The following is a 25,235-nucleotide window of genomic DNA, read 5'->3' as shown; positions in this document are numbered from 1 at the left end:
TCTCTCCTGGTGACACAGCCTGTGTTCAGAGAGTCCTTCTCTAATGATGAATTGACTTGAAATTCTCCTAAGTTGGCATATGAAGGCCAATTTAGGGTTTGAGATCTGGCTTTCATCCTAATTGCTCAACTGTCAACTGGTCATCAGAGGGGCTGGATTTGATTTTAAAAAAACTTCACAAATGTTTAAGGATTGAGACACATTTCAGAAATTTTATCAACCTACTACAAACAAAAACAGCAAAAGGAAAACTCTGCCCCTTTAATCCCAGGCAAAGACCTCTGCTCACTGTGCTCTTCCCTTTAGGGGTTCATGAAGGACCACAGTGGAGAGCATTGGTGGCATGTGCTCTATCAACTACAGGAAGTAAGGCTCAGCTGGCCACAGGGATCCCAGGAAGAATCAGCTCATGACAATTCAAGCAGTTCTTTTTTTCCCTTCTCTTACACTTTGCTTCACTGCCCACTTCCTCTTTTATTCTCTCTCTCTCTTTTTTTTGGCAGATGTTTCTTACTTTATTTTCTCTGAAACATTTTAAATAACATTGGTATTAACTTGTTATGTATTTGGAATAATTACCTGATTACTTATTTATTTTTATCTCTACAGGAGTAAAGCGTTAAGGTGTTGGATTCTATCCTTATGCAAGAATTTAGAAAAAGCTGAGAAGTTTAACTTAGGAAGTTTGCAAGAGGCTTTTGAACCTCCGCTGAAACTCTGACCAGTAGGGAAACACAGCAGACAAGTTCAGCGCATTGAAATCAGAGACACACAATTTAGTTTTGAATCCTTCCCACCCTACTTTTTATCTGAATGACACAGGGCAAGTTTGCAGTATCTTTGAGCTTCAGGGTTGTTCTCTAATTTGATATCCAATTGATACCATTACATTGACTAAGAATGAAACAAATGGGGTGTTAAGAATGTGAATTTATGTGAAATGGATGCATTATAGTAAAGGTAAAGTAAATTTTATACATTGTCATCAGCATCACATCATCTTTATCATCCTCAAGGTGAAGTACACTCAGTGAAACTATCTTGTGATCTGAGGCTTGGTTTTCCATAGATGCTTCAAAACATTTTATTTTGTCCTCATGCAAGTGGCTTCCAAATACCTGGAGGGAAATATCTGAGTCTCGTTTATTTTGATCTTCTCAGATCCTCTTCTAGCCTAGCACAGCACAGGCTACCAGAACAAAAAATCTATGTTAGATATTGTACAGACTCTTCCTTGGTTCTCAGAAAAATTTGGGCAATACATCTTCCACACACTGTGCACATTCTTGCTTATAGTTTCATTTCTTCCAGTGATGTCTTATAACATTACACAAAAGATGAAACAGTGCTAGTATGCCTCTGTGTCACTTCCTGAGGGCCTTATCACTTTCTTTCTTCTGCTTCTTCTTTTTTTTTTTTTTGCCTATTTTTGGGCTGCACCAGCATATGGAAGTTCCCAGACTAGGGATCAAATCAGAGCTGTAGCCACTGGCCTATGCCACAGGCAGATATGAGCCACATCTGTGACTTACACCACAACTCATCGCAACGCTAAACCCTTAATGCACTGAACAAGGCCAGGGATAAAACCTGCATCTGCATGGATACTAGTCAGATTCATTTCTGCTGAGCCATGATGGGAACTCCTCATATTCTTTTTATTAGAATCTATAACATACAGGTTTTTTTTAAGTAGTGAATCATAAAAATAAAACAGAGAGAAAGAAAGGGGTAGGCAACATGATTTTGTGTCTGAGACACATTTTACGATTTCCACTCACTCTGAATGAGTTGTCTGGGACCTGATAGGCTTCTCTCTCTCTCTCCTTATGGGAGAATATAATAACATTAAATCTTTATTAGGATTGTATCTCATCAATGACTAACTCATCCAATAATGATTCAAATTCTGATTGAGCATTTATTCAGTGCTAAGATGTCTCTTAGGAGCCATTCCTGCCATCAGGATGAGCCACCATCAATTATGCCCTAATGGTCTATTGATTAGTTTGAACCGAAATTTCTTGAGAGGCAAATTTAGTTACTTTTAGCATCCTTAATTAGAAGATATTTGAAAAAGAGAAAATTAGTTTTTATTCTCCCTGGTTCCTTCAAAAGTAGGGGGCAGATATTTTCCTACATTTGTGGATTTGTTTTCACACAATACATTGTCCAGACGTCTTTGGCCACATGCCTCTAGAACAGATGTAATAAAGAAACAACTGAGTGCCCTAGGCATCGATAAAGAGGAGCTCACAGGAGTTTTCATCCTGGCTTGGTGGAAATGAATCTGACTAGCATCCGTGAGGATGCAGGTTTGATCCCTGGCCTTGCTCAGTGGCTTAAGGATCTGGTATTGCTGCAAGCTGTGGTGTAGGTTGCAGACATGGCTCAGATCCCAGGTTGCTGTGGCTGTGGCATAGGCCTGTGGCTACACTCTGATGTACACCTAGCCTGGAAGCCTCCATATGCCATGAGTGTGGCCCTAAAAAGACAAAAAAAATAAAAAAGAAGAAGAAAATGCTCACAATGAAGAAATAGTGCTGAAGGTGCTAGGGTGTATGTTCTTGAACCATGAACAATTTCTGTGTGAATTGCTTAAATCTAAAGTATCAACACTAGGGGTTCCCACCATGGCTCAATGGGTTAACCACCAGACAGAGTGAAAATCAGGATGTGGTGTTTATCCCTGGCCTTGCTCAGTGGGTTAAGGATCCAGCATTGTAGCAAGCTGCAGCACATGTCACAGATACAGCTTAGATCCAGTGTTGCTGTGGCTGAGGAATAGGCCCACAGCTGCAGCTCTGATTTGATCACTAGCCTGGGAACTTCCATATGCTACAGGTGTGGTCAGAAAATAAATAAATAAATAAATAAATAAATAAATAAGACACTTCTCTTGGTGCCTCAAAAATTGTTTCATTTATTCACCAATATCTTCTTTTTTTTAGATGTTTCCCTTAACATGGAACCACGGAATCATACCTATTTCTCAGAATTCCTCCTTCTGGGCCTCTCAGATGATCCAGACCTGCAGCCTCTTCTCTTTGAACTCTTTCTCTCCATGTATTTATTGACTCTAATTGGGAACCTGCTCATCATCCTGACTGTCAGCTCTGACTCCCACCTCCACACACCCATGTACTTCTTCCTTTCCAATCTGTCCTTGGCTGACATCAGTATCAGCACCACCACTGTCCCCAAGATGCTAGTGAACCTCCAGACACACAGCAAATCCATCACCTATGCAGGCTGCCTAACACAAGTGATGCTTTTTCCTCTTTTTGTCTGTTTGGAGAGTCTACTTCTGACAGTCATGGCCTATGACCAGTTGGTGGCCATCTGTCACCCCCTACACTACCTGATGATCATGAACTCCCGCCTCTGTGGTTTGCTGGTCCTGGTGTCATTTTCCATTGGCCTCTTAAACTCCCAGCTGCACTACTGGATGGTGTCACAGCTCACCTTCTGTGCAGATGTGAAAATCCCTCATTTCTTTTGTGAACTTTCTCAGCTCCTCAGTCTTGCCAGTTCTGACACCTCCACCTATAACATATTAATCTATTTCATTGGTACCATCTTTGGTAGGATTCCACTCTTAGGGATCCTTTACTCTTATGCTCGAATTCTTTCCTCCATTCTGAGAGTCTCATAATCGGGAGGGAGATATAAAGCCTTCTCCACCTGTGGCTCTCACCTGTCAGTTGTTAGCTTGTTGTATGGAACAGGCCTTGGGGTGTACCTCAGTTCGGCCATCTCCTCCTCCCCCAGGAAGAGTGCAGTGGCCTCGGTGATGTACACTGTGTTCACACCTATGTTGAATCCCTTCATCTACAGCCTGAGGAACAGGGACATCAAGTGTGTCCTGTGGGGGATTATCAGCAGAATAGTCTAATCTCAATAACTGTGCTATCTTTATTTGGTTCTCAACTGGTAATGGCATGCAAATCAAATATGTACAACAATAAACTCAGAATCTGGAGTCACATAGTCTATGTGCAATTTTCTGGCTCTCTGCTTTTTCTTAACACGACTTTTCCTCTTCGAACAGTGCTGATGGAATTGTGCTATTATTTGTGCTCCCCATGAAAGTCATAGCCCATCCATGGTTTTGTATAGCACATCACTTTCTACATGCACTACCCAGGAATCTCAATCATGGGTAGTTTTGTTTCTATCTTTGCAAAATAAGCACTGCTCTCCCTTCTTATTGTTTCTATACTTTTCACGTAATTTTCCTCCCATTTCTTAAGATGGATCCAAACCCTATCTTAATAACCAAAACATCCAATGTATTTTGACAAACTCTAAGAGACAGAGAGTGAAATGGTAGTTTTCAGAAGTTTGGAAGGAGGAATGGGCACTTCGTGTTTCATGGGGACAGAGTTTTCACCTGGGAAGATGAAAAAGGTTCTAGAGGCACATGGTAGTGATGGATGCAAAACAATATGAAGGTACTTAACACAACTGAACTTCATACTAAAAAATAGTTAAGGGGGTAAATTTTATGGCATTTTACTATGATAAAAATATATCTCCTGTAGGGAATTAGGGATATACTGCTCCAAATGTTGGGTGTTACTCAGTCATCAGCAATCACCTCCTAGAAGAACCTGCTTCAGCTACAGATCACCACCAGGCAGCCCACATCCAATGACTCTATGATGTGGGGATATAAGCCTTTGACCCCTTTGCCCCACCTCCAACCATCTCTCAGGAATCATACTGGCTCCAGAGCTTCCTGGTGGATTTCAGAGGCCTTTGATGGACTTCAACTTGGCTTGACTTTTTGCACTGCCCTTCCTCCCTACAAAGAGTTTGCAAATACCACAAAATCCCAAGGAACAGCCTTCATAAGACGCCCCTCATTTCAGACACCAGCCACAATTTCAGGGTTTCTAGGGTCACCCTCACTACAGGTATGCTGGCAACAAAGTTGAGGACTTTCTCTCATTCAATAATTCTCTAGAAGGACTCAAAGTGAGGGGACTCCCTCAGGTTCATAATGCACTTGAATGACTCACAGAACTCAGAAAAGTTATGAATATAGGATTAGAGTTTCATTATAGCAAAAGGATACAAATTAGAACCAGACTAAAGAAACCAACCCAGGACAGGATCTCAAACATCCCATGGTGAAGCTTCTTCTGTCCTCTCTCCATGGAGTCAAGACTCATTTCTTCTTCCTGTTGAAAATTGCTGACAATATTCAAAAAAGCCTTACCAAGTAGGTAGCTCACCTGAGCTTCAGTTTCTAGACATTTTATAGAGGCTTCATTCCATAAGCCTGATTGGTTTCATTTTTGTCCGTATTGTTGAATTCACTTTTGAGCTTCGCTCCTCAGAGTTTGTGTTGATGTCACTTTGCCCAAAACTCTAATTCTAATGGTTTGTCTTTCTGGCTTGTCTTTCTATTAGCACGAATTCTCTGGTATGGCCTAGAGTATCCACCATGAATGCTAATACACCTATCATTAAGGAAATTTCAAAGGTTTAAAAAGTTACCTCCCAGAGGAGTTCCCATTATGGCTCATTAGGTTAAGAACACAGCATTGTCTCTTTGGCAATGCAGGTTCAATCCCTGGCTTCCCTCAGTGGGTTATGTATCCAGTCATGCCATAAGCTGTGGTGTAGATCACAGATGCAGCTCAGATCTGGCATTTCTGTGGCTGTGGTGTGGGCCAGCAGCTGCTGCTCTAATTTCACCTTTGGCATGGGAACTTCCATATGGCACAGGTGTGGACATAAAAATAAGAATAAAATATGCAGATATATATATATACACATAAATAAAAATAAAGGTTACCTTCTAGGGACTGGGTCAAAGCCATATCTCTTTAGCTTGGGATCAAATTCATTCTTATACCCCTACCCTTTCATAAGTGTTAAAAAATTCAAAATATTTATACTACATTAATCCATAAGTTCCCTTCCTTCCTGGACTACTGGATATTACATACAGTGATATATAAACCCCTGAGATAATTAATGTTTGGTTTTCTTCTATTACTATCAATATTCAATAGGATCAAATGTTACCCAAAGAATAGTCTGCACAAGATTGCATCACAAATTAAATGGTGATTTTATAAGTTTCAAGAATAAGAAGGGACAAGTAATCATGATATAAATCTCTCAAGTGGACATGTAATAAGAAAATACAAGGTGAGGATCTTTCTGCCTCCTTCAAGAAAATTCATCATAGCAAAGATAGTGGATTGGTAAAATCACAAAACAACTCACTCACAAGCCTATCTTTGATTTTCATATACTATGACATCTCAGTTGAGCAGTGATCCTAGTATTTGATCTCTACTTCCCACTATGAAATCATCACGGTTATTATTATTACAATTTTCTTATTTCTCCAGCATTCTTCAATTTCTAATTATTCACTTTTCCTTCCAATTCTTCTCTACACTCCTGCCATTTGGGCATTTGGCCTCCCTCTGATATTTATGCACAGACACATAATTAGACTTTTTCCTTCCATGTTCAACTTAATTGGGTATATATACTCTATATTTACAAATCAGGTAATGAGAAATAAATATCTGAATTCCTCATGCATAGAACTCTGAGCCAGGAGGACTGCACAGGTAAGACGTGGAAGGTTGCAACAGACCATTCTCCCACATATCAAATTTCATAAGCCAAATTATACTAATGACATCAAGATTCCAACATAAAGGTTCTAAAGGAAATATAGTCAAAGACATGCACTCTCTCTAATTGAGCAGTAATCAGATAAACTTGAACTTGGGTATTGAATATCTGTGGTTTACTCTCACATCAATTGAAAGTGTGATTGAAATTGCAGTGACCAGAACCTGCACTGAATATGGACTGGGGACCCCTGTTTGCTCTTTGTTGTCACTATTCAGTAAAGGGCAGGGTTTTCTCTCTAGTTGTTGCTGCAGAAACCTGCAAATATGTTTCTGAGCTGTTTCTGACCTGTAGTGCCAGGCAGATGGGATTGAAGCAGTCCCACTGGGAGAGGAGCCATTGAGTATCCTTCTGCTTGAGTTAATTGACTGTGAATGTGCTCTGTCATGTCACCCTGTCCCCATAGTGTGGTCTTACAAAATACACTGTTGTTGGTGTTGCTCTCAACCCCACTTTAACCACGTGTATGTTGGTAATTGGCCCTGGTGTCTCTCAGGTATTTTCACTAGGCCACCAGTGCAGATGCACCAAGTTGAGGACTCAGGACAGCAGTATCTGTGTACCTGGACATGCTGTGGAAGATATGGAGGCAGCTCAGACTCTGGCCTGGTCCAAGCCCCATATGTGTATACCCACAGAGCCCACAGATGCTGAAGCCAGACCCATCTCAGCTTTGGTAGCACTCATCCATGTGGATATTCCACCAGAACTGAATTTATCTATTTATGTATTTATTTATCTATTTAGTTAGAGTCACACTTTCAGCATTCCTAAGTTACAAGGCTAGGGATTGAATCAGAGCTGCACCTGCCAGCCTTTACCACAGCCACAGTGAAGCCAGCTCTGAACCACATTTGCAAACTACACTGCAGCTCATGGCCAGTCCAGATCCTTAACCCACTAAATGAGGCCATGGATCAAACCAAAAACCTCATGGATACTAGTCAGGTTCATCACCATTGAGCCACAAGGGGAGCTCCACCAGCACAGAATTTATAAGGCTGTCAGTGGAGGTATAAAACCAGTGGTTCACACAATTGGGAGGAGAGATTTCAGCTCTTCCCCCTTAGTCTCAGGGTATATTATATGGATGCCTATCTCCTCTTCCCTCAGCTTGTGCTTGATGTTAGATGTGCTAATGCAGTGGCTCTTACCTATTCCTGAGTTCTCAGTCATGTTGGCATCTTGCACGTGCCTCCAGAGCACATGATGGGAGAAGTGGAGGCTCACAATTGCTCCTGGAGCTGGGTTCTGGCTGGTGATGGAGTCTGTGAGGGAGATGGCAGTGGCTTGTGCAACCCCTCCTAGAGCCTAGTGGCAGCCACAAGCTCTCAACTTGTCATGGGCCTTGTGGCTCCTAAGACAGTGGGTCACACATCCTCTCGGGGAAATGAGGAACAGATGTTGGCAGGTGTGGGACTCTTGGTCATGACAGTGAGCCACACAAGCTCCTGGGAAGGTGGAGGCAATACTCAGTGCTTTCTTCTGGGCCCCTTGGAAGAGAAGGCAGTGAGCCAAGCACACTCCCAGGGAGTTGTGGGCAGATGTCATTGCACGGTTGTGGGAAGTTTAGGGGTGGTGGACCACATCCACTCCCAGGAATGCAAGGGGAGGGGTTGGTGCCTGGTTGTGGGGCCTTCTGGGGTAGTGGCAGCCACGGTCCATGCACATGTTCCCAGGAAGGTAGGGACAGGGAGTCCCTCAGTGGAGACAATGATCTACACCTTGCCTCTGGAGTTCTGGAGTCTGACATGTCATCAGTGGCAAGCACCCACCCTCTGGAGCTCATGCAAGTGGCGCCTTACAGGAGTTCCCATGGTGGCTCAGTGGGATATGAACCCAACTAGTACCCATGAGGATGAGGGTTCAATCCCTGGCCTTGCTCAGTGTGTTAAGGGCCCAGTGTTGCTGTCAGCTGCAGGCTATGACACAGATGTGGTTCAGGCTTGGAATTGGTGTTGCTGCATCTGTAGCATAGGCTGGCAACTGTAGCTCCGATTCATCCCCTGGCCTGGGAATTTCCATATATCACAGGCGCAGCCTTAAAAAAAAATGAAAGAGATAAAGGAAGGAAGGAAGGAAGGTAGGAAGGAAGGAAGGAAGTCTGAAAAATGATTTAGAATTTAAAATTCTAATAAAATTAGTAGAATTTGAACAGTCATTGAAAAGGACAAAAACAATAAATCTCCAAAAAATAAAATCCAAACCTTAAACCAGGGGTTCATAAAGAAAAATAGGAAGTTTCCAGAGACATAAATATTAACCAAGAAAATAGAAATATGGCAGTTCCCATCTTGGCTCAGCAGAAACAAATCTGACTAGTACCCATGAGGATGCATGTTAGGTCCCTGGCCTCAATCAGTGGGTTAAGGATCCCACGTTGCCGTGAGCTATGGTGTAGGTAAAAGACAAACCTTGGACCTGGTGTTGCGGTGGTTGTAGGCCAGCTACAGGCCAGTAGAGACAGCTTAGATTCTACTTGTAGCCTGGGAACCTCCATATGCCACAGGTGTTGCCCAAAAAAGACGAAAGAAAGAAAGGAAGGAAGGGAGGGAGGAAGAAAGAGAGAGAGAGTGAGAGAGAGAGAGAGAGAGAGAGAGAGAGAGAGAGAGAGAGAGAGAGAAAGAAAGAAAGAAAGAAAGAAATAAGGAAGGTAAAGGACCTATATGCCGAGAACTATAAAACCTTAATCAAAGAAATCAAAGAAGATGTAAAGAAATGGAAAGATATTCCATGTTCCTGGATTGGAACAATCAATATTGTGAAAATGGCCATCCTACCCAAAGCAATCTACAGAGTCAATGCAATCCCTATCAAATTACCCATGACAGTTTTCACAGAACTAGAACAAACAATCCAAACATTTCTATGGAACCACAAAAGACCCAGAATCGCCGAAGCAATCCTGAGAAACAAAAACCAAGCAGGAGGCAGAACTCTCCCAGACTTCAAGAAATACTACAAAGCCACAGTCATCAAAACAGTGTGGTACTGGTATCAAAACAGACAGACAGACCAATGGAACAGAATAGAGAATCCGGAAATAAACCCTGACACCTAGGGTCAATTAATCTTTGACAAGGGAGGCAAGAACATCAAATGGGAAAAGGAAAGTCTATTCAGCAAGCATTGCTGGGAAACCTGGACAGCTGTATGCAAAGCAATGAAACTAGAACACACCCTCACACCATGCACAAAAATAAACTCAAAATGGCTGAAAGACTTAAATATACGACAGGACACCATCAAACTCCTAGAAGAAAACATAGGCAAAACACTCTCTGACATCAACATAATGAATATTTTCTCAGGGCAGTCTCCCAAAGCAATAAAAATTAGAGCAAAAATAAACCCATGGGACCTCATCAAACTGAAAAGCTTTTGCACAGCAAAGGAAACCAAAAAGAAAGCAAAAAGACAACTTTCAGAATGGGAGAAAATGGTTTCAAATGATGCAACAGACAAGGGCTTAATCTCTAGAATATACAAGCAACTTATACAACTCAACAGCAAAAAAACCAATCAATCAATGGAAAAATGGGCAAAAGACCTGAATAGACATTTCTCCAAGGAAGATATACAGATGGCCAACAAACACATGAAAAAATGCTCAACATCGCTGATTATAAGAGAAATGCAAATCAAAACTACCATGAGATACCACCTCACACCAGTCAGAATGGCCATCATTAATAAATCCACAAATAACAAGTGCTGGAGGGGCTGTGGAGAAAAGGGAACCCTCCTGCACGGCTGGTGGGAATGTAAACTGGTACAGCCACTATGGAGAACAGTTTGGAGATACCTTAGAAACCTATACATAGAACTTCCATATGACCCTGCAATCCCACTCTTGGGCATCTATCCGGACAAAGCTCTACTTAAAAGAGACACATTTACCCGCATGTTCATTGCAGCACTATTCACAATAGCCAGGACATGGAAACAATCCAAATGTCCATTGACAGAGGATTGGATTTGGAAGATGTGGTATATATACACGATGGAATACTACTCAGCCATAAAAAAGAATGACATCATGCCATTTGCAGCAACATGGATAGAACTAGAGACTCTCATACTGAGTGAAATGAGCCAGAAAAACAAAGACAAATACCATATGATATCACTTATAACTGGAATCTAATATCCAGCACAAATGAACATCTCCTCAGAAAAGAAAATCATGGACTTGGAGAAGAGACTTGTGGTTGCCTGATGGGAGGGGGAGGGAGTGGGAGGGATCGGGAGCTTGGGCTTATCAGACACAACCTAGAATAGATTTACAAGGAGATCCCGCTGAATAGCATTGAGAACTATGTCTAGATACTCATGTTGCAACAGAACAAAGGGTGGGGGAAAAACTGTAATTGTAATGTATACATGTAAGGATAACCTGACCCCCTTGCTGTACAGTGGGAAAATAAAATTTAAAAAAAAAAAAAGAAAATAGAAAAATGATCAGAATCTTGAGGTGGAATATCTACATCTCTCTAAATTACATGGCACATTCAATGGATTTGCAGAAATAAAAATACATATGACTTTCTCTAATAAAAATGTGTCTACATTGAATGATAAGATACATAATTTAGAAAACAAAGGTGAGGAGGAGGGGTCAACTTCCCCTTGAGAAGGGGAAGGGCTTCAGTCCTTCCAAGTGCACTCACTTTATGCCTTTTCCTCCTCTATTATGTTAGCAAATCCTCAGAGACTGAGAGACTATGGACCAATTTGGCTAATTATATACTTGGTGCCTTGAGGTCTTGAGGTCATTACTCTGCAAATAATCAGAATGTGCTTCTTAGCCCTTCATTTAACCAGCTCCAGTCCAATGAGATCCATATGTGTTTGTCTCATTAGCCATGGTTGTCTGAACCAGGAGGTCCATACCTGGGTCTGCCTTCCTGCCAGTCCTGAGAACAAAGCCTCAGCCTGCAACCAACATCAGGTAGGGGAGGGGCAGGACATGGGCCTTCCACAGTCCTTCTCCAGCAGAGACACAGCACAGTCCAGGGTGAGCCAAGAGCTGTGGGAGACACTGCATGCAGAAGGGGTTGGGAGAAACTTGTTTTCTCATTATGAAGCCAGCAGACAGTTGGGATAGCCAGGCGAGGATAGCAAAACACCAAGATTCACCTCAGACACCTATGAAGTTGAGGTTTTGGGGATTGGTGGGGATCCAAGAAATTTTATTTAAATTTCTGTTTTCCCCTCACAGTGTTCCTCTCTTCCATTGGCATCTTTTCCACCTGTACAGGAAATAGGTGGTTCTGAACTCTCCCCTAAGTGCTCCACTTGATCATGAAAATGATGATGATGATGATGAAAATGAAGGCAGTAACCAAAATATCACAAGCCTTTACTTAAGGATTTCAAGTGCCAGGTGCTGAGATAAGGTTTTTATGTAGCTTGTCTCCTTTTATCTCTTATCACCACTTTACAGCTGAGCTGGGGACCACTGTGATTTCAAGTGGTTTTATCAGGACCCTGTGGTAGCAAATGGGTAAAGTCTGATTTGAATGCAGACAGAGAAACTCCATTCATAGGCACCTACACAGTCCTCTCTCCTGCTGACATAGTCTGAATTCGGGGAACTGAATTTAGTAGAAATGTTATCCCTCTAGAAGGAAGAATTGACTTGAAAACCTCTCAAGTTGGCATACAAAGGGCCAACTTGGTGATTGAGACCTGGATTTCATCCTAAATTTCTCAAATGTTCATTAAGAGGGTTGGGTTTGATAAGAAATCAATATTAGAAAAATGTTGGAGATTTGGGACATATTGAAGAAGATGTCTCAAGCCATAACCTACAAAAACACAGCAAAAAGCAAACTCTCTTCCCTTTCATCCCAGGCAGAGACCCTTGCTCACTGTGCTCTTCCCTTTAAGGGGTTCATGGAGGACCAGAGTGGAGGGCATGGGCAGCACCTGTCCCATCAACTACAAGAAGGATGGCTGAGCTGAAGGCAGGGATCCTAGAAAGAATCAGCTCATGACAATTCAGAGCAGTTCTCTCTCCTCTTTCTTCTATTGGACTTTGCTTCGCTGGCTACCGAAGCTGAAGTTCCAATTCAACACCTAGCCCCGGAAACTACACACGCTACAGGTGTGTCCATTAAAAGAAATATATATATATATGAAATCCGCCAAGGCCAAATGTTTGTATTTGAGTTATTTTTGAAAAAAAAATTGACCAAAAACCCCACACATTTGAGTGAGCACTTATGTCGATTGAAGATGGATGTCATAGACAAGTAAAGATGAAAAACCCTTAAAGATCATTGGCATATACAGTAGACACATGAAAAGATGCTCAACATCACTTATTAGAGAAATGCACATCAAAACTGCAATGAGGGACCACCCCACACCGGTCTGTGTGGCCATCATTAACAAGTCTGCCAATAACAAAGGCTGGAAAGGAGGCAGAGAAAAGGGAACCCTCTGACACCGCTGGTGGGAATGTGAATTGGTACAATTGCTATGAAGAAGAGTATAGAGGTACCTCAGAAAACTAAAAATAGAATTGCCATATGAAACAGCAATCCTACTCCTGGGCATATATCTGGATAAAACTATAATTCACTAAGATACATGCACCCCTGTGTTCCTTGCAGCAACATTCACAATAGCCAAGACATGAAAACAACCAGGATGTCCATCAACAGAGGAATGGATTATGAAGATATGGTACATATATATGATGGAAAACTCCTCAGCCACCAAAAAAAAAGAACAAAATAATGTCATTTGTAGCAACATGGATGCAACTAGACATTCTCATACTAAGTGAGGTAAGTCAGAAAAAGACAAATACCCTACAATATCACGTAAATGTGGAGTCTAAAATATGGCACAAGTGAGCCTATCTACAAAACAGAAACAGACTCACAGACATAGGGAACAGACTCGTGGTTGTCAAGGTGGAGGGGGAAGGAGTGGGAGGGACTGGGAGTTTGGGGTGAGTAGATGCCAACTATTCTATTCAGAATGGATAAGCGATGAGGTCCTACTGTACAGCACAGGGAACTCTATCTAATCTCCTGGGCTATACCATGATGGAAAGTAATACAGAACATAATGCATATATACTTATGACTGGGTCACTTGGCTGTACAGCCGAAATTGTCACAACATTGTAAATATAGTATAATTTCATTTACAGAGACAAATGTAAACAAATCCTATCTGATTATAAACATTTGAGTTTAATTTATACTCCTGTGAGTGTGGTTTTAGCTCTTTGGAACTACACTGCAAATCAAGGTAATGTCTTGTACTGTATTTGCAGAACACACAGTATATTTCAGTGCTTTTTTTGTGTCCTTTAATTAGAAAAATATTTTAAGTCACTGCTCTTTGATTGTGGTTTCCTGCATCCTAGTTCTTCCTCTTTTTTTTTTTTTTGAATTTAAAGTAGCCCTTTCAGTATTTCTTTTAGAATGGGTTTTGTATTGCTATACTCTTTTAGCTTTTGTTTGTTGGGGAAATTTTTTATGTCCCCGACTATTTTAAATGATATTCTTGCTGGATAGAGTATTCTAGGTTGCATATTTTTTGGAAAAGAGTATGGAGGTACATTAGAAATCTATACGTAGAACTACCATATGTTCCAGCAATCCCACTCTTGGGCATATATCCGGACAAAACATTCCTTAAAAAAGATGCATGCACCCGCATGTTCATTGCAGCTCTATTCACAAGAGCCAACACATGGGAACAACCCACATGTCCATCGACAGATGATTGGATAAGGCAGATGTGGTACATATACACAATGGAATACTATTCAGCCATAAGAAGGACAAAATAATGCCATTTGCAGCAACATGGATGGAACTAGAGACTCTCATCCTGAGTGAAATCAGTCTGAAAGAGAAAGACCAATACCTTATGATATCACTCATATCTGGAATCTAATACACAGCACAAAGGAAACTTTCCACAGAAAATGAAATCATGGACTTGGAGAATAGATTTATGGTTGCCCAGAGGGAGGGGAGGGAGTGGGAGGGATTGGGAGCTTAGGGTTAACAGAATGCAAACTATTGCTTTCGGAATGGATTAACAATGAGAATCAAAAAGAAGGTAATCATTAATAGAAACCAGGCTTTTATGTTCATGAAACTAAGAAAGTGACTTGAATAAATGACAATGAAATTTTCTTCATAAACAAAAATAAGGAAGAAAAATATTTTTAAAAAGAGAAGAATATTTTTATTCTATATTACTCATGCAAAAGATGGGGACAGATATTTTACTGTGTTATGGATTTGTTATCTCGGAATTCCTTATTTCTCTAATATCCTTTGTCCTCATGCCTCTAAAATTATCTGTATAAAGAAAAAGCTCTATGTTTTTGTCATCAATGAAGAACAGCTAACTATTGAGAGATACTGCAGAAGGCACTGTGGTGTATGGTCTTCAAGCATGAAAAATGTATTCATGAATTGCTAAATTCCAAAGTATGGATACTTATCTGGGTGCCCCAACATTGTTTGGTTTATTCAACCCTTTCTTCTTTTTCAAAAGGTGCCCCCTCAACATGGAACCACAGAATCATACACATTCCTCAGAATTCTTCCTCCTGAGCCTCTCAGATGATCCATACCTACAGCCCCTTCTCTTTGGGCTCCTCCTGTCCATGTACCTGGTGACCCTGCTTGGGAACCTGCTCATCATCCTGGCTGTCACCTCTGACTCCCACCTCCACACACCCATGTACTACTTCCTCTCCAATCTGTCCTTGGCTGTCATCAGTATCAGCACCACCACTGTCCCCAAGATGCTAGTGAACCTCCAGACACACAGCAAATCCATCACCTATGCAGGCTGCCTAACACAAGTGGTGCTTCTTCCTCTTTTTGCCTGTTTGGAGAGTCTACTTCTGACAGTCATGGCCTATGACCGGTTGGTGGCCATCTGTCACACCCTACACTACCTGGTCATCATGAACCCCCACCTCTGTGGCTTCTTAGTCCTGCTGTCATTTTCCATCAGCCTTTTGGACTCCCAGTTGCACTACCTGATGATGTCACAGCTCACCTTCTGTGCTGATGTGGAAATCCCTCATTTCTTTTGTGAACTTTCTCAGCTCCTCAGTCTTGCCTGTTCTGACATCTCCATCAATATTATATTAATGTATTTCATTGGTACAATCTTGGCTGGAATTCCATTCTCAGGGATACTTTACTCTTATACTCAAATTCTTTTCTCCATTCTCAGAATCTCATCATCAGGAGGGAGGTATAAAGCCTTCTCCACCTGTGGCTCCCACCTGTCTGTTGTTTACTTGTTTTTTGTATCAGGCCTTGGTGTGTACCTCAGCTCAGCTGTCTCATCTTCCTCCAGGAAAGGGGCAGTGGTCTCCATGATGTACACTGTGGTCATACCTATGCTGAATCCCTTCATCTACAGCCTAAGGAACAGGGACATCAAGCATGCCCTGTGGAGGATTATCAGCAGAGTAGGCTAATCTGAACACATGAGTGATTTGGGGGGTTCATAAGATTGGAAAAGGCAGGAATTCCCATTATGGCTCAGTGTAAACATACCTGACTAGTACCCACGAGGATGCAGTTTCAATCCCTGGCCCCATTCAGTGGGTTAAAGATCCAGCCTTGCTAGGAGCTCAGGTGTAGGTCACAGACTCACCTAGGATCTAGTGTTACTGTGGCTGTGGCACAGGCCACAATTTGACTCCTATCCTGGGAACTTCCTTATGCTTCACATGAATCCCTAAAAAGGAAAAAAAGACTGAAAAAGTCAGTAAAATCAAACATATGCAACAAGAAATTCTGAATCTGCAGTCACCCACTGTATATGTACCTATTTGTCCCTCTGCTTTCTGTTTACACAATGTTTTCCTGAGCTCCAATTTCAATCCCTCATCTGAGAACTGAAATCCCATATCAAGCCAATGCACCATAGCCAAAAATAAATAAATTAATAAAAGAAGGCTTAGAAGAGCCCTACTAAATTTTTAAGTTAAACTTCAGAGTAGAACTAAAATATGATTTAAGAATAGCAGTGGAATGGATTGGGAGCTTGGGGTTAGTGGATGCTAACTATTGCTTTTGGAATGGATTAGCAATGAGATTCTGCTGTGTAGCACTGAGAACTATGTCTAGTTACTTATGACGGAGCATGATAATGTGAGAAAAAAGAATGTATAAATGTATGTGTAACTTGGTCAACATGCCATACAATAGAAAAAAAAATTGTGTTGGGTAAATAATGATTTAAAAAAAGCAAAAAAAAAAAAAAAAGAATAACAATGTATTTGACTTCTGTCATCCTCCTGAAATTTCTCCTCCTCTAACTTCTAGAGCCAATAGTCAAGTCCTAAGCCCTTCACACCTCCTCCTCCCTGATTTTGTCACATATCTGACCAGATTCCTCTAATCCCTCTGTTCATTCGATTTTTAAAGACATTGAAAGTAGGGGTGATCTCAGTGTTTAACATTGAGGATATGTCTGCCCTACTGGGAAGAGGAGGTTTCTTATGAACTGAGGAATACTTTGAGGAACATTCTGAGGCTTGTTCATTGGAACAAAGAGATGTACTGATGACACCAGCTTGTGGAATGTGCTTTACCTTCATGCTTGCCGACAGAACTACATAACTCTCTTGCTTCCACTGTCAAAACTTCCTGGCATACTTTGGGGATAGACCATGATAGAAGATAACATAAGAAAGGGAATGTATGTATATGTATGACTGGGTCACTGTGCTGTGCAGCAGAAATTGATACAATACTCTAAGTCAGCTATACTTCAAAAAAAAAAATATGTGAAGAAGGAAACAAAACAGAACAAAACATTCACTAGCATATAGCTGTTCAAATTTTCAGCTGAAAGACCTATTCTTTCCCAGGTCATACAGGGACCCCACTTTTTGTCATTTCAGGTCTTTTCTTCCTATTTTCCCTGTCTCCAAACTATTAAATTATCTGAACAGTGATGGCTCAGATGATTTGCTTTCCCCACTCTTCAAAACCAGTTCAGAAGTTCCCTGGTTGCTCAGAGGGCTAGGGATCTGAAGTTGTCACTGCCATGGCCCAGGGCACTGCTGTGGCATGTATTTGATCCCTGGCCTGAAAACCTTAGCATGCTGCAGGTGCAGCCAAAAAAAAAGAAAGAAAGAAAGAAAGAAAGAAAGAAAGAAAGAAAGAAAGAAAGAAAGAAAGAAAGAAAAGGAAAAAAAAAAAAAAAAAAAGAAAGAAAGAAAGAAAGAAAGAAAGAAAGAAAGAAAGAAAAAAGAAAACCTTTCATACAGACATTTTGCTCTTACAAGAGGGTCCTAAATGGCTTCTCAATATTCAGTTTCTTTCCATTTACACCAGATTAACTTTTTAAGTGGAACCAAATCTTGTATCTCTTTGCTTGAATTCTTCCAATCAGGAGTTCCACTGTGGTCCAGTGGGTTAAGGATCCAACTGCAGCAACTCGGGTTTTTGTAGAGGTGGGGGTTCAATCTCTGGCCTGGCCCAGTGGATCAGGTAGCGTAGGTCACAGCTGTGGCTTGGATTCATTTCCTGGCCCAGTTACTTACATATGCTATGGATACATCCAAATAAACACACAAACAATTTTCCAATTGTTTTCTGAAACTCATAGAGTAAACTTGCCAAGGTCAGTAAGTCCGTTCATTATCTAGTCCCTGCTATCCCTTTCTAACTCCTTCACAAGTCCAAGGACTAGTACCATCATCATCACCCCCCCCAGGAATTCAAAAGTGCACATGTTCAGGTCTCACCTGCTGAATCAGAACTGCTACAGCTAGAACCCAAATACTTGTGTTTTAGGAAGTGTTATCAGGTGATTCCACCACACAATAAACTTGAGAACCCACTTGCCTAGATATACGGGTTTTCTTGGAGTTCTTCAAACAGACCATGTTCTTTCCTGCCCCCAGACAAGCACACTTATTTCTCTCTGTCTAATTTTCTTCCCCTTTCCAACTTAACTTTTTACTTCAATGTCAGCCCTTAAAGATGCTTTCCTTGGCCTCCCATCTAAATTCTCCTGGTGTTCTCTCCATCAGGTCAGTCCTCTCTTCCTCTTTTAATATTACTGCTTTCTGAGTGATCTCATACATGTTTAGTATTATGGAGACAATCTTTGCACAAGCTGCCTCAGCTATTCTTTTCCAGGTTAAACGGATGCATAAGGAAAATAAGTTTTGCTCCTCTTCCAGTCTGGTCTTGTGTGAGATGTGATAGTGTTGACTTAAAAAGGCAAGAAAATAGGCAATGTCATTGCCAAGACAAAGGTTGGTAGAAATCTGTTATGAAATCTAGAAAGTTATTGATTGTACAAAAGAAAAACTGCATCATAGTCCAAGAGGTATGAATACTTTATCCAAAACTCTAGCAGTTGGAGTCAAGGTTATTGCAACAATGGAGAGATATTGAACTCATCTCCACTGAATCAAAAGGTGAGATGATTTTTTATTTTTTTACATCTGCATAAACGTTCTGGGGCATAGGGAAGTGCCCCAGGCTAGGGGTGAATTAGAAGCTGCAGCTGCAGCCTCTGCCAGAACTTGTGGCAACACCAGGTCCTTAACCCACTGAGGGAGGGCAAGGATGGAACCTGTATCCTCACTGAGGATAACATCAAGTCCTTAAGCTGATGAACCACAATGGAAGCTCCAAAAATGAGAGCTGAGGCTAGCTAATGGAAAAGCACCGGGAGATATTAGGGGAGGGAGGTTGGTTGATATGATTAGTCTGTCTGTGATTGCTACTTGCTGCCTATTGAATTTAGGCTCATACCATCCACAGAAGCTAGGAGATAGATGTATCACTTGATGATTATATTTCAAAGGGATAACTTTAAGAAAATCATTTCTGGTTTGTAAAAAGGACAAAAGGCTCTGAGAAGATTTATTCACATTTAAAATGAGCAAAGAAAGAGTTTGAAAGTTTTCTAACATGGAGTTTCCTTGGGCTGCAGTGGGTTAATGATCCAGCATTGTCACTGTTGTGGCTCAGGTCACTGTTGTGGTGCAGGTTCGAACCATGGCCGGGGAATTTCCGTATGCTACAGGCGTGGCTGAAAAGGAAAAAAATCCTCACATCAGTGCTCTATGAAAATAGAGGTCAGGAGCAGAAATCAAGTAGAAATGTGTTTAAAGTTTAATCACATTTAGGGGAATGTAAAGGCAGTCTTTGTCAATATATATCCAAAACTTCCACTGTTGTTCCAACTTTGAAAGTCTTGTGTTTTTGAGTATGGGCTGCTCAGCCAACCTCCACACTGAAGCATAAGTTTTAATTTATGTTTACAAGTAACTTGAGTTCTAGACTCAAAGGGCAGCATTAACACTGGTAGCAAGGCAACAAGTCCAGAATGGCAACTGGGTTCCAGGATCCACAGGGATCTGTGGTGGTGACAGCAGGTCATAGATGAGCTGACCTCCAGAGCACTGGTAATACTACTCAGCCATAAAAAATTACTAATAAGGCCATGTGCAGCAACATAGATGCAACTAGGGATTCTCATATTAAGTGTGGTAAGTCAGAAAGAGAAAGACAAATACCGTATATGCCTTATATGTGGAATCTAAAATATGGCACCAATGAACCTCTCTATAGAACAGAAATAGACTCACAGAGGTTGAGAACAGACTTGTGGTTGCAAAGGGGGAGGGGGATGGAGTGGGAGGGACTGGGAGTTTGGGATTGCTAGATGCAAACTTTTAAATTTAGAGTGGGTAAGCAGTGAAGTCCTACTGTATAGCACAGGGAACTCTAACCAATCTGTTGTGATGGAAGATGATGGAAGATAACATGAGGAAAATAATGTATTGATATAAGAGACTGGGTCACTTTACCATACAAACATATTGACATTACATTGTAAATCAACTATAATAATTTTCTCACAAAGTGAAAATAACACAAAAATGTGAAAGCAGCTCTCAGTTAGTGGAATCTTTCCACGGATCTGAAAAAAAAGGACATTAGTTTATTTGATTGCTTTAGACAACCAAAAATATCAAGAACAGATCAGCAGAAGTCAGAATTTGCTGCCACAATGATTTTTTCCCCAGTTTGCAGGCCCAAGCCTGGTTTCATCCTCAAAGCCTCAAAATTAAAGGAATTAAAGTGGAGGCAGGTTCCCCTTTAGGAAGCCCATTGTTGTTCTCAAAATGGTAACATCTTTCGAGAACAATCCTTGGTGATAAGTTGATTCCAATAGATGCCAGCCCTGGAGTAGGCTTGGACTCTTCTTTACCATGATAAATATCTATGTATTTATATTTGCCTTTCCTGCCTGCAGTGTCTGGGCAAACACCACCATCCAAAGACTAGGCACAACGTCCAATTTCTTTATGGTGAAGAAAATATGAAGACATCCAGGAATTCCCAGGTGGCTCAGCTGGTTAAGGATCTAGAGTTGTCACTTTTGTGGCTCAGGACACTCTGTGGTACAGATTCCATCACTGGCCTGGTAATTCTGCACGTCATGGGCATGGCCAAAAAAATCAAACAAATAAATATGTCCACTTGTCCTAACATATCCTTCATTACCTGAAGTTGGTCAGCATCCCATACCTAGAGACTGGCAATTCTATGATTCCATTCCCACTCTCCCGATTTGTAATCCAACACTATGTCCTGGCACCAGACTTGAAATTTTGTTCCCTTTCAGTCAGGTTTCATCACCATCTGGACTCTTGTGTTTCCAGCTCAATAAATTCACCTGTAAAATTAGGCAACTAGACCCAAAGACTTATTAGCACCTGATCAGTTCTAATACTCTGGGGCTTGCCATTTTCCTATCTCCAGTGATACATTTTCATAGCTTATCTGCAAATGTACAAAACATATGGAAGAAAGTTCAACCTCACTAATAACCAAATAAATAACTCACCCCTCAGTGTATTTTCTATTTGGACATATGACAGGATCTGTTAAACTCTGAGATCTAGAATTTAAGCTCTATGAGGGTAAAGAATCCTGTCCTTTTTCCCCCCTTCACTGCTATGTTGCAGATACTTACAACAGCCTGGCACACCAATGGTGCTCAGTAAGGACTGTCAATAAACACATTTGATAAGAACTAACAAGTGTTAGTGTTGATAAAAGGTGGTGTATCTTTTTTTTATAGCTGCACCTGCACCATATAGAAGATCTTGGGCTAGGGGTCAAATCAGAACTGCAGCTGAGGCCTATGCCAACTCAGGATCCATATCCTCAGCTTGTGGCAAAGCCAGATCCTTAAACCAGTGGGCAAGGTAGGATGAACTCACATCTGGCGATAGTCAGATTCTTAACTCACTGAGCCACAACAGGTACTCCAATGCATTATTTCAGAATTTCTCATTCAACAATGATGAGTCTGTACTTGAAGTGGCTGGTATCAACATGCAGGACTGGAAATGCAAATTGAGCGGCCATAATGGATAAATAAAAGGAGGGGGTGTGGAGAGTAGAATTGAGATAATCAAGCAATCATCATAAGAGGTTAAGACAACGTCCTCCCAAGGCCAAATTCGACCAGTGCCACTAATGGAGTATCAGTGAGAAACAAAATTCAATGTGATTAAGAGGCACAATTTCTTGAGCCGACTTCTGCTACGATTGTCAGCTCAAAACCCCTGGACCAGTGTTCCCATCACTGAACGCAGGGTATTCTCCCAAGAAGTTTTGTAGAGCCCTCTTGATGTCCCTGTTCCCAGGCTGTAGATGAAGGGGTTCAGCATTGGGGTGACCACAGTGTACATCACCAAAGCAACCATACCTCTCCAGGAAGATGGCTCAGAGCTGAGATACACACCAAGACCTGTCCCATAGAACAAAGAAACCACAGACAGGTGAGATACACAGGTAGAAAATGCCTTGTATTTCCCATGAGCTGATGAGATTCTCAGGATTGAGGAGACAATTCGGGTATAGGAGCAAAGGATCCCTGAGAAGGGAACAATGCCAAGAAAGCCAGTCACCAGCTATAGCAGGATGTAATTGACAAGTGTGTCTGAGCAGGCAAGCATGAGGGCCTGAGAGAGTTCACAGTGAAAGTGTGGAATTGCCCAGTTGGAACAGAAGGACAGCCGCAACATCAGCAGACTCTGGATCAGGGAGTATGACAAACTGATGACCCATGACAAAAGAACCAGTAGACCACAGAGACGGGGTTCATGATGACGGTGTAGTGCAGGGGTGACAGATGGCCACAAACCTGTCATAGGCCATCACAGTGAGAAGAAAAGTATCCATACCTCCAAAAACCATGAAAAAATACACCTGTGTGATGCAGCCCGCATAGCTGATGGCTTTTCTCTGTGTCTGGATGTTCACCAGCATCTTTGGGATGGTGGTGGAAGTGAAACAGATGTCAGCCAAGGACAGGTTGGAGAGGAAGAAGTACATGGGGGTGTGGAGATGGGGGTCCGAGCTGATGGCCAGGATAATGAGCAGGTTCCCAAACACGGTGACCACAAACATGGACAGAAAGAGCCCAAATAAGATGGGTTGCTGCTCTGAGTCTTGAGACAGTCCCAGGAGTAAAAATTCTAAAACACTTGTTTGATTTCCTGGTTCCATGCTGCTGATGCCTCAGCTGGATGGCTGAGGAAGGGAAAGAACATGAAATCACCACTGAACAGAATTAGAGTGGGATGGAGTGGGAGTTTGTGGTTAGTGGATGCAAACTATTAAATTTAGAATGGATATGCAATGAGGACTCACTGTATGGCAGAGGGAACTATGTCCAATCTCTTGGGATAAAACCTGATGGAAGATAACAGGAGAAAAAGAATGCGTATTTATTGACTGCAGCACTTTGCTGTCCAGGAAAAATTGGCACAACTTCGTAAATCAACTATAATATAAAATAAAATAAATTTTTTCAGAGTATAGTTTTCACTTAGAAGTTGTATTAGTTATATCCTGAAACTAATATAAACAAAATCAGTTATACATATACCTATATCATTGTTATTCAGATACTTTTCCCATATAGGTTATTACATGGGATTGAGTAGATTTCCCTATGTTATACTCTAGGTCCTTGATATCGATCTATTTGTGGATCTTATGGTATATGTCAATTCCAACCCTCTCTACTTCTTTAATTTCTTGAAGAGACGGTTTGGGTATAAAAGCCTTAACATGACAAAATTTAGGAACCCTACATTCTGTTATTTGTGATATACAGGATTTTATAATGATGTTTCAACCACTGAACTTGTCCTCTGGGATACTCATCCATCCTCTTTGTCTCTGGCTTAGAATCAAGTCTTCCAATGCTCTTCATGAGAGTGTAAATTGGTACAAACACTACTAAGGAAAAAATTGTGGAAATACCTAAAAAAACTAAATATAGAACCACGGTATGGCCCAACAACCCCCTCCTGGGCACATATCCAGACAAAACGTTCATTGAAGAAAATACATGCACCTGTATGTTCATTGCAGCTCTCTATATGCAATAGCCAAGACTCCGAAATACACATGTCCTCCAGTGTTCATGGAAACACTATATACAATAGCTGAGACATGGAAACAACCTAAATGTCCATTGACAGAAGAGTGGATAAAGATGTTGTACATATACACAACAGAATGTTACTCAGCCATAGAAAGGAAAGAAATAACGGCATTTGCAGCAACATGGATGGACCTAGAAATTATCACGCTAGGTGAAGTCAGTCAGACAGTGAGACACCAACATCAAATGCTATCACTTACATGTGAAATCTAAAAAAAGGCCACAGTGAACTTCTTTGCAGAACAGATGCTGACTCACAGTTTGGAAACCACGATTTGAAAAAATCATGGTTTCCAAAGGAGACAGCTTGGCGGGTGGGGAAGTGGGCTGGGAGTTTGGGATGGAAATTCTATAAAATTGGGTTGTGATGATTGTTGTACACCTATAAATGTAATAAAATTCATTGAGTAATTTCAAAAATAAATAAAATATACAAATGAAGAGGAAGAATGAGAGGAGTGATAGAATGATTTCTTTGGGTCCCTATGGACTTCAAAAATTCTTCTGAACATAGCAAATTTTTTCTTGTCATTCCTTTTATGATGTTAAATGACAGTAATACAAACTGCTGCCAAGGACAGTACACAAAAGTAAATTTAAATTAATTCAACCTGACAAAGAAGCACTTATCCTCATAGTTGAAGACTGCTTAAAATTAAGAACTACATTATAGAATAACACATAGACACCTAACACATATTGACACATTCTGATGATGATGATATAACCATCTGCCACAACTGAAAGTCATTCATTAATTTAAAATTGCTTCCGAAGTCCTTTGTGGCTCAGAGAGTTAAGGTCTGATACTGTTACTGCTGTGGCTTGGGTTTGATAACTGGCCCAGGAATTTCCTCACAATGCAAGTATAGCCAAAATAAATTAATTAATACAATAAAAGTGTTTCCAAAGGGCAGGGAGTTATAATATAAGATGTGTTGCTATAGGTGAACATACAACCTATAAAGAAAAAGAGGTTATTTCCCTAAATGATAAGGAAAATCCAACTCAAAGTAACAGGCAGTATCATACCAAGCCGTGAAAAGGCAGTCAGATTGACAGAA

The 25,235-nt window shown here is 41.1% G+C and overlaps 1 protein-coding gene and 2 pseudogenes across 1 annotated transcript; 2 read left to right on the top strand and 1 right to left on the bottom strand.

Moving 5' to 3' along the window:
• The first annotated feature begins 3,316 nt into the window (after positions 1-3,316).
• On the top strand, positions 3,317-3,895 carry LOC110259151 (annotated as a pseudogene).
• An 11,493-nt stretch (positions 3,896-15,388) lies between these two features.
• LOC110259150 (olfactory receptor 18-like) lies at positions 15,389-16,144 on the top strand. Its single transcript, XM_021082460.1, has one exon. It carries the CDS (start codon positions 15,389-15,391, stop codon positions 16,142-16,144), a length of 756 nt encoding a protein of 251 aa, XP_020938119.1.
• A 6,121-nt stretch (positions 16,145-22,265) lies between these two features.
• Positions 22,266-23,225, bottom strand: LOC110259149 (annotated as a pseudogene).
• Between the last annotated feature and the right edge of the window lie 2,010 nt (positions 23,226-25,235).

The sequence above is a fragment of the Sus scrofa genome, unplaced genomic scaffold (genome assembly GCF_000003025.6).
Source record: "Sus scrofa isolate TJ Tabasco breed Duroc unplaced genomic scaffold, Sscrofa11.1 Contig908, whole genome shotgun sequence".
In the NCBI taxonomy this organism is placed as follows: Eukaryota; Metazoa; Chordata; class Mammalia; order Artiodactyla; family Suidae; genus Sus; species Sus scrofa.
This window is presented reverse-complemented; position numbering and strand designations above follow the sequence as displayed.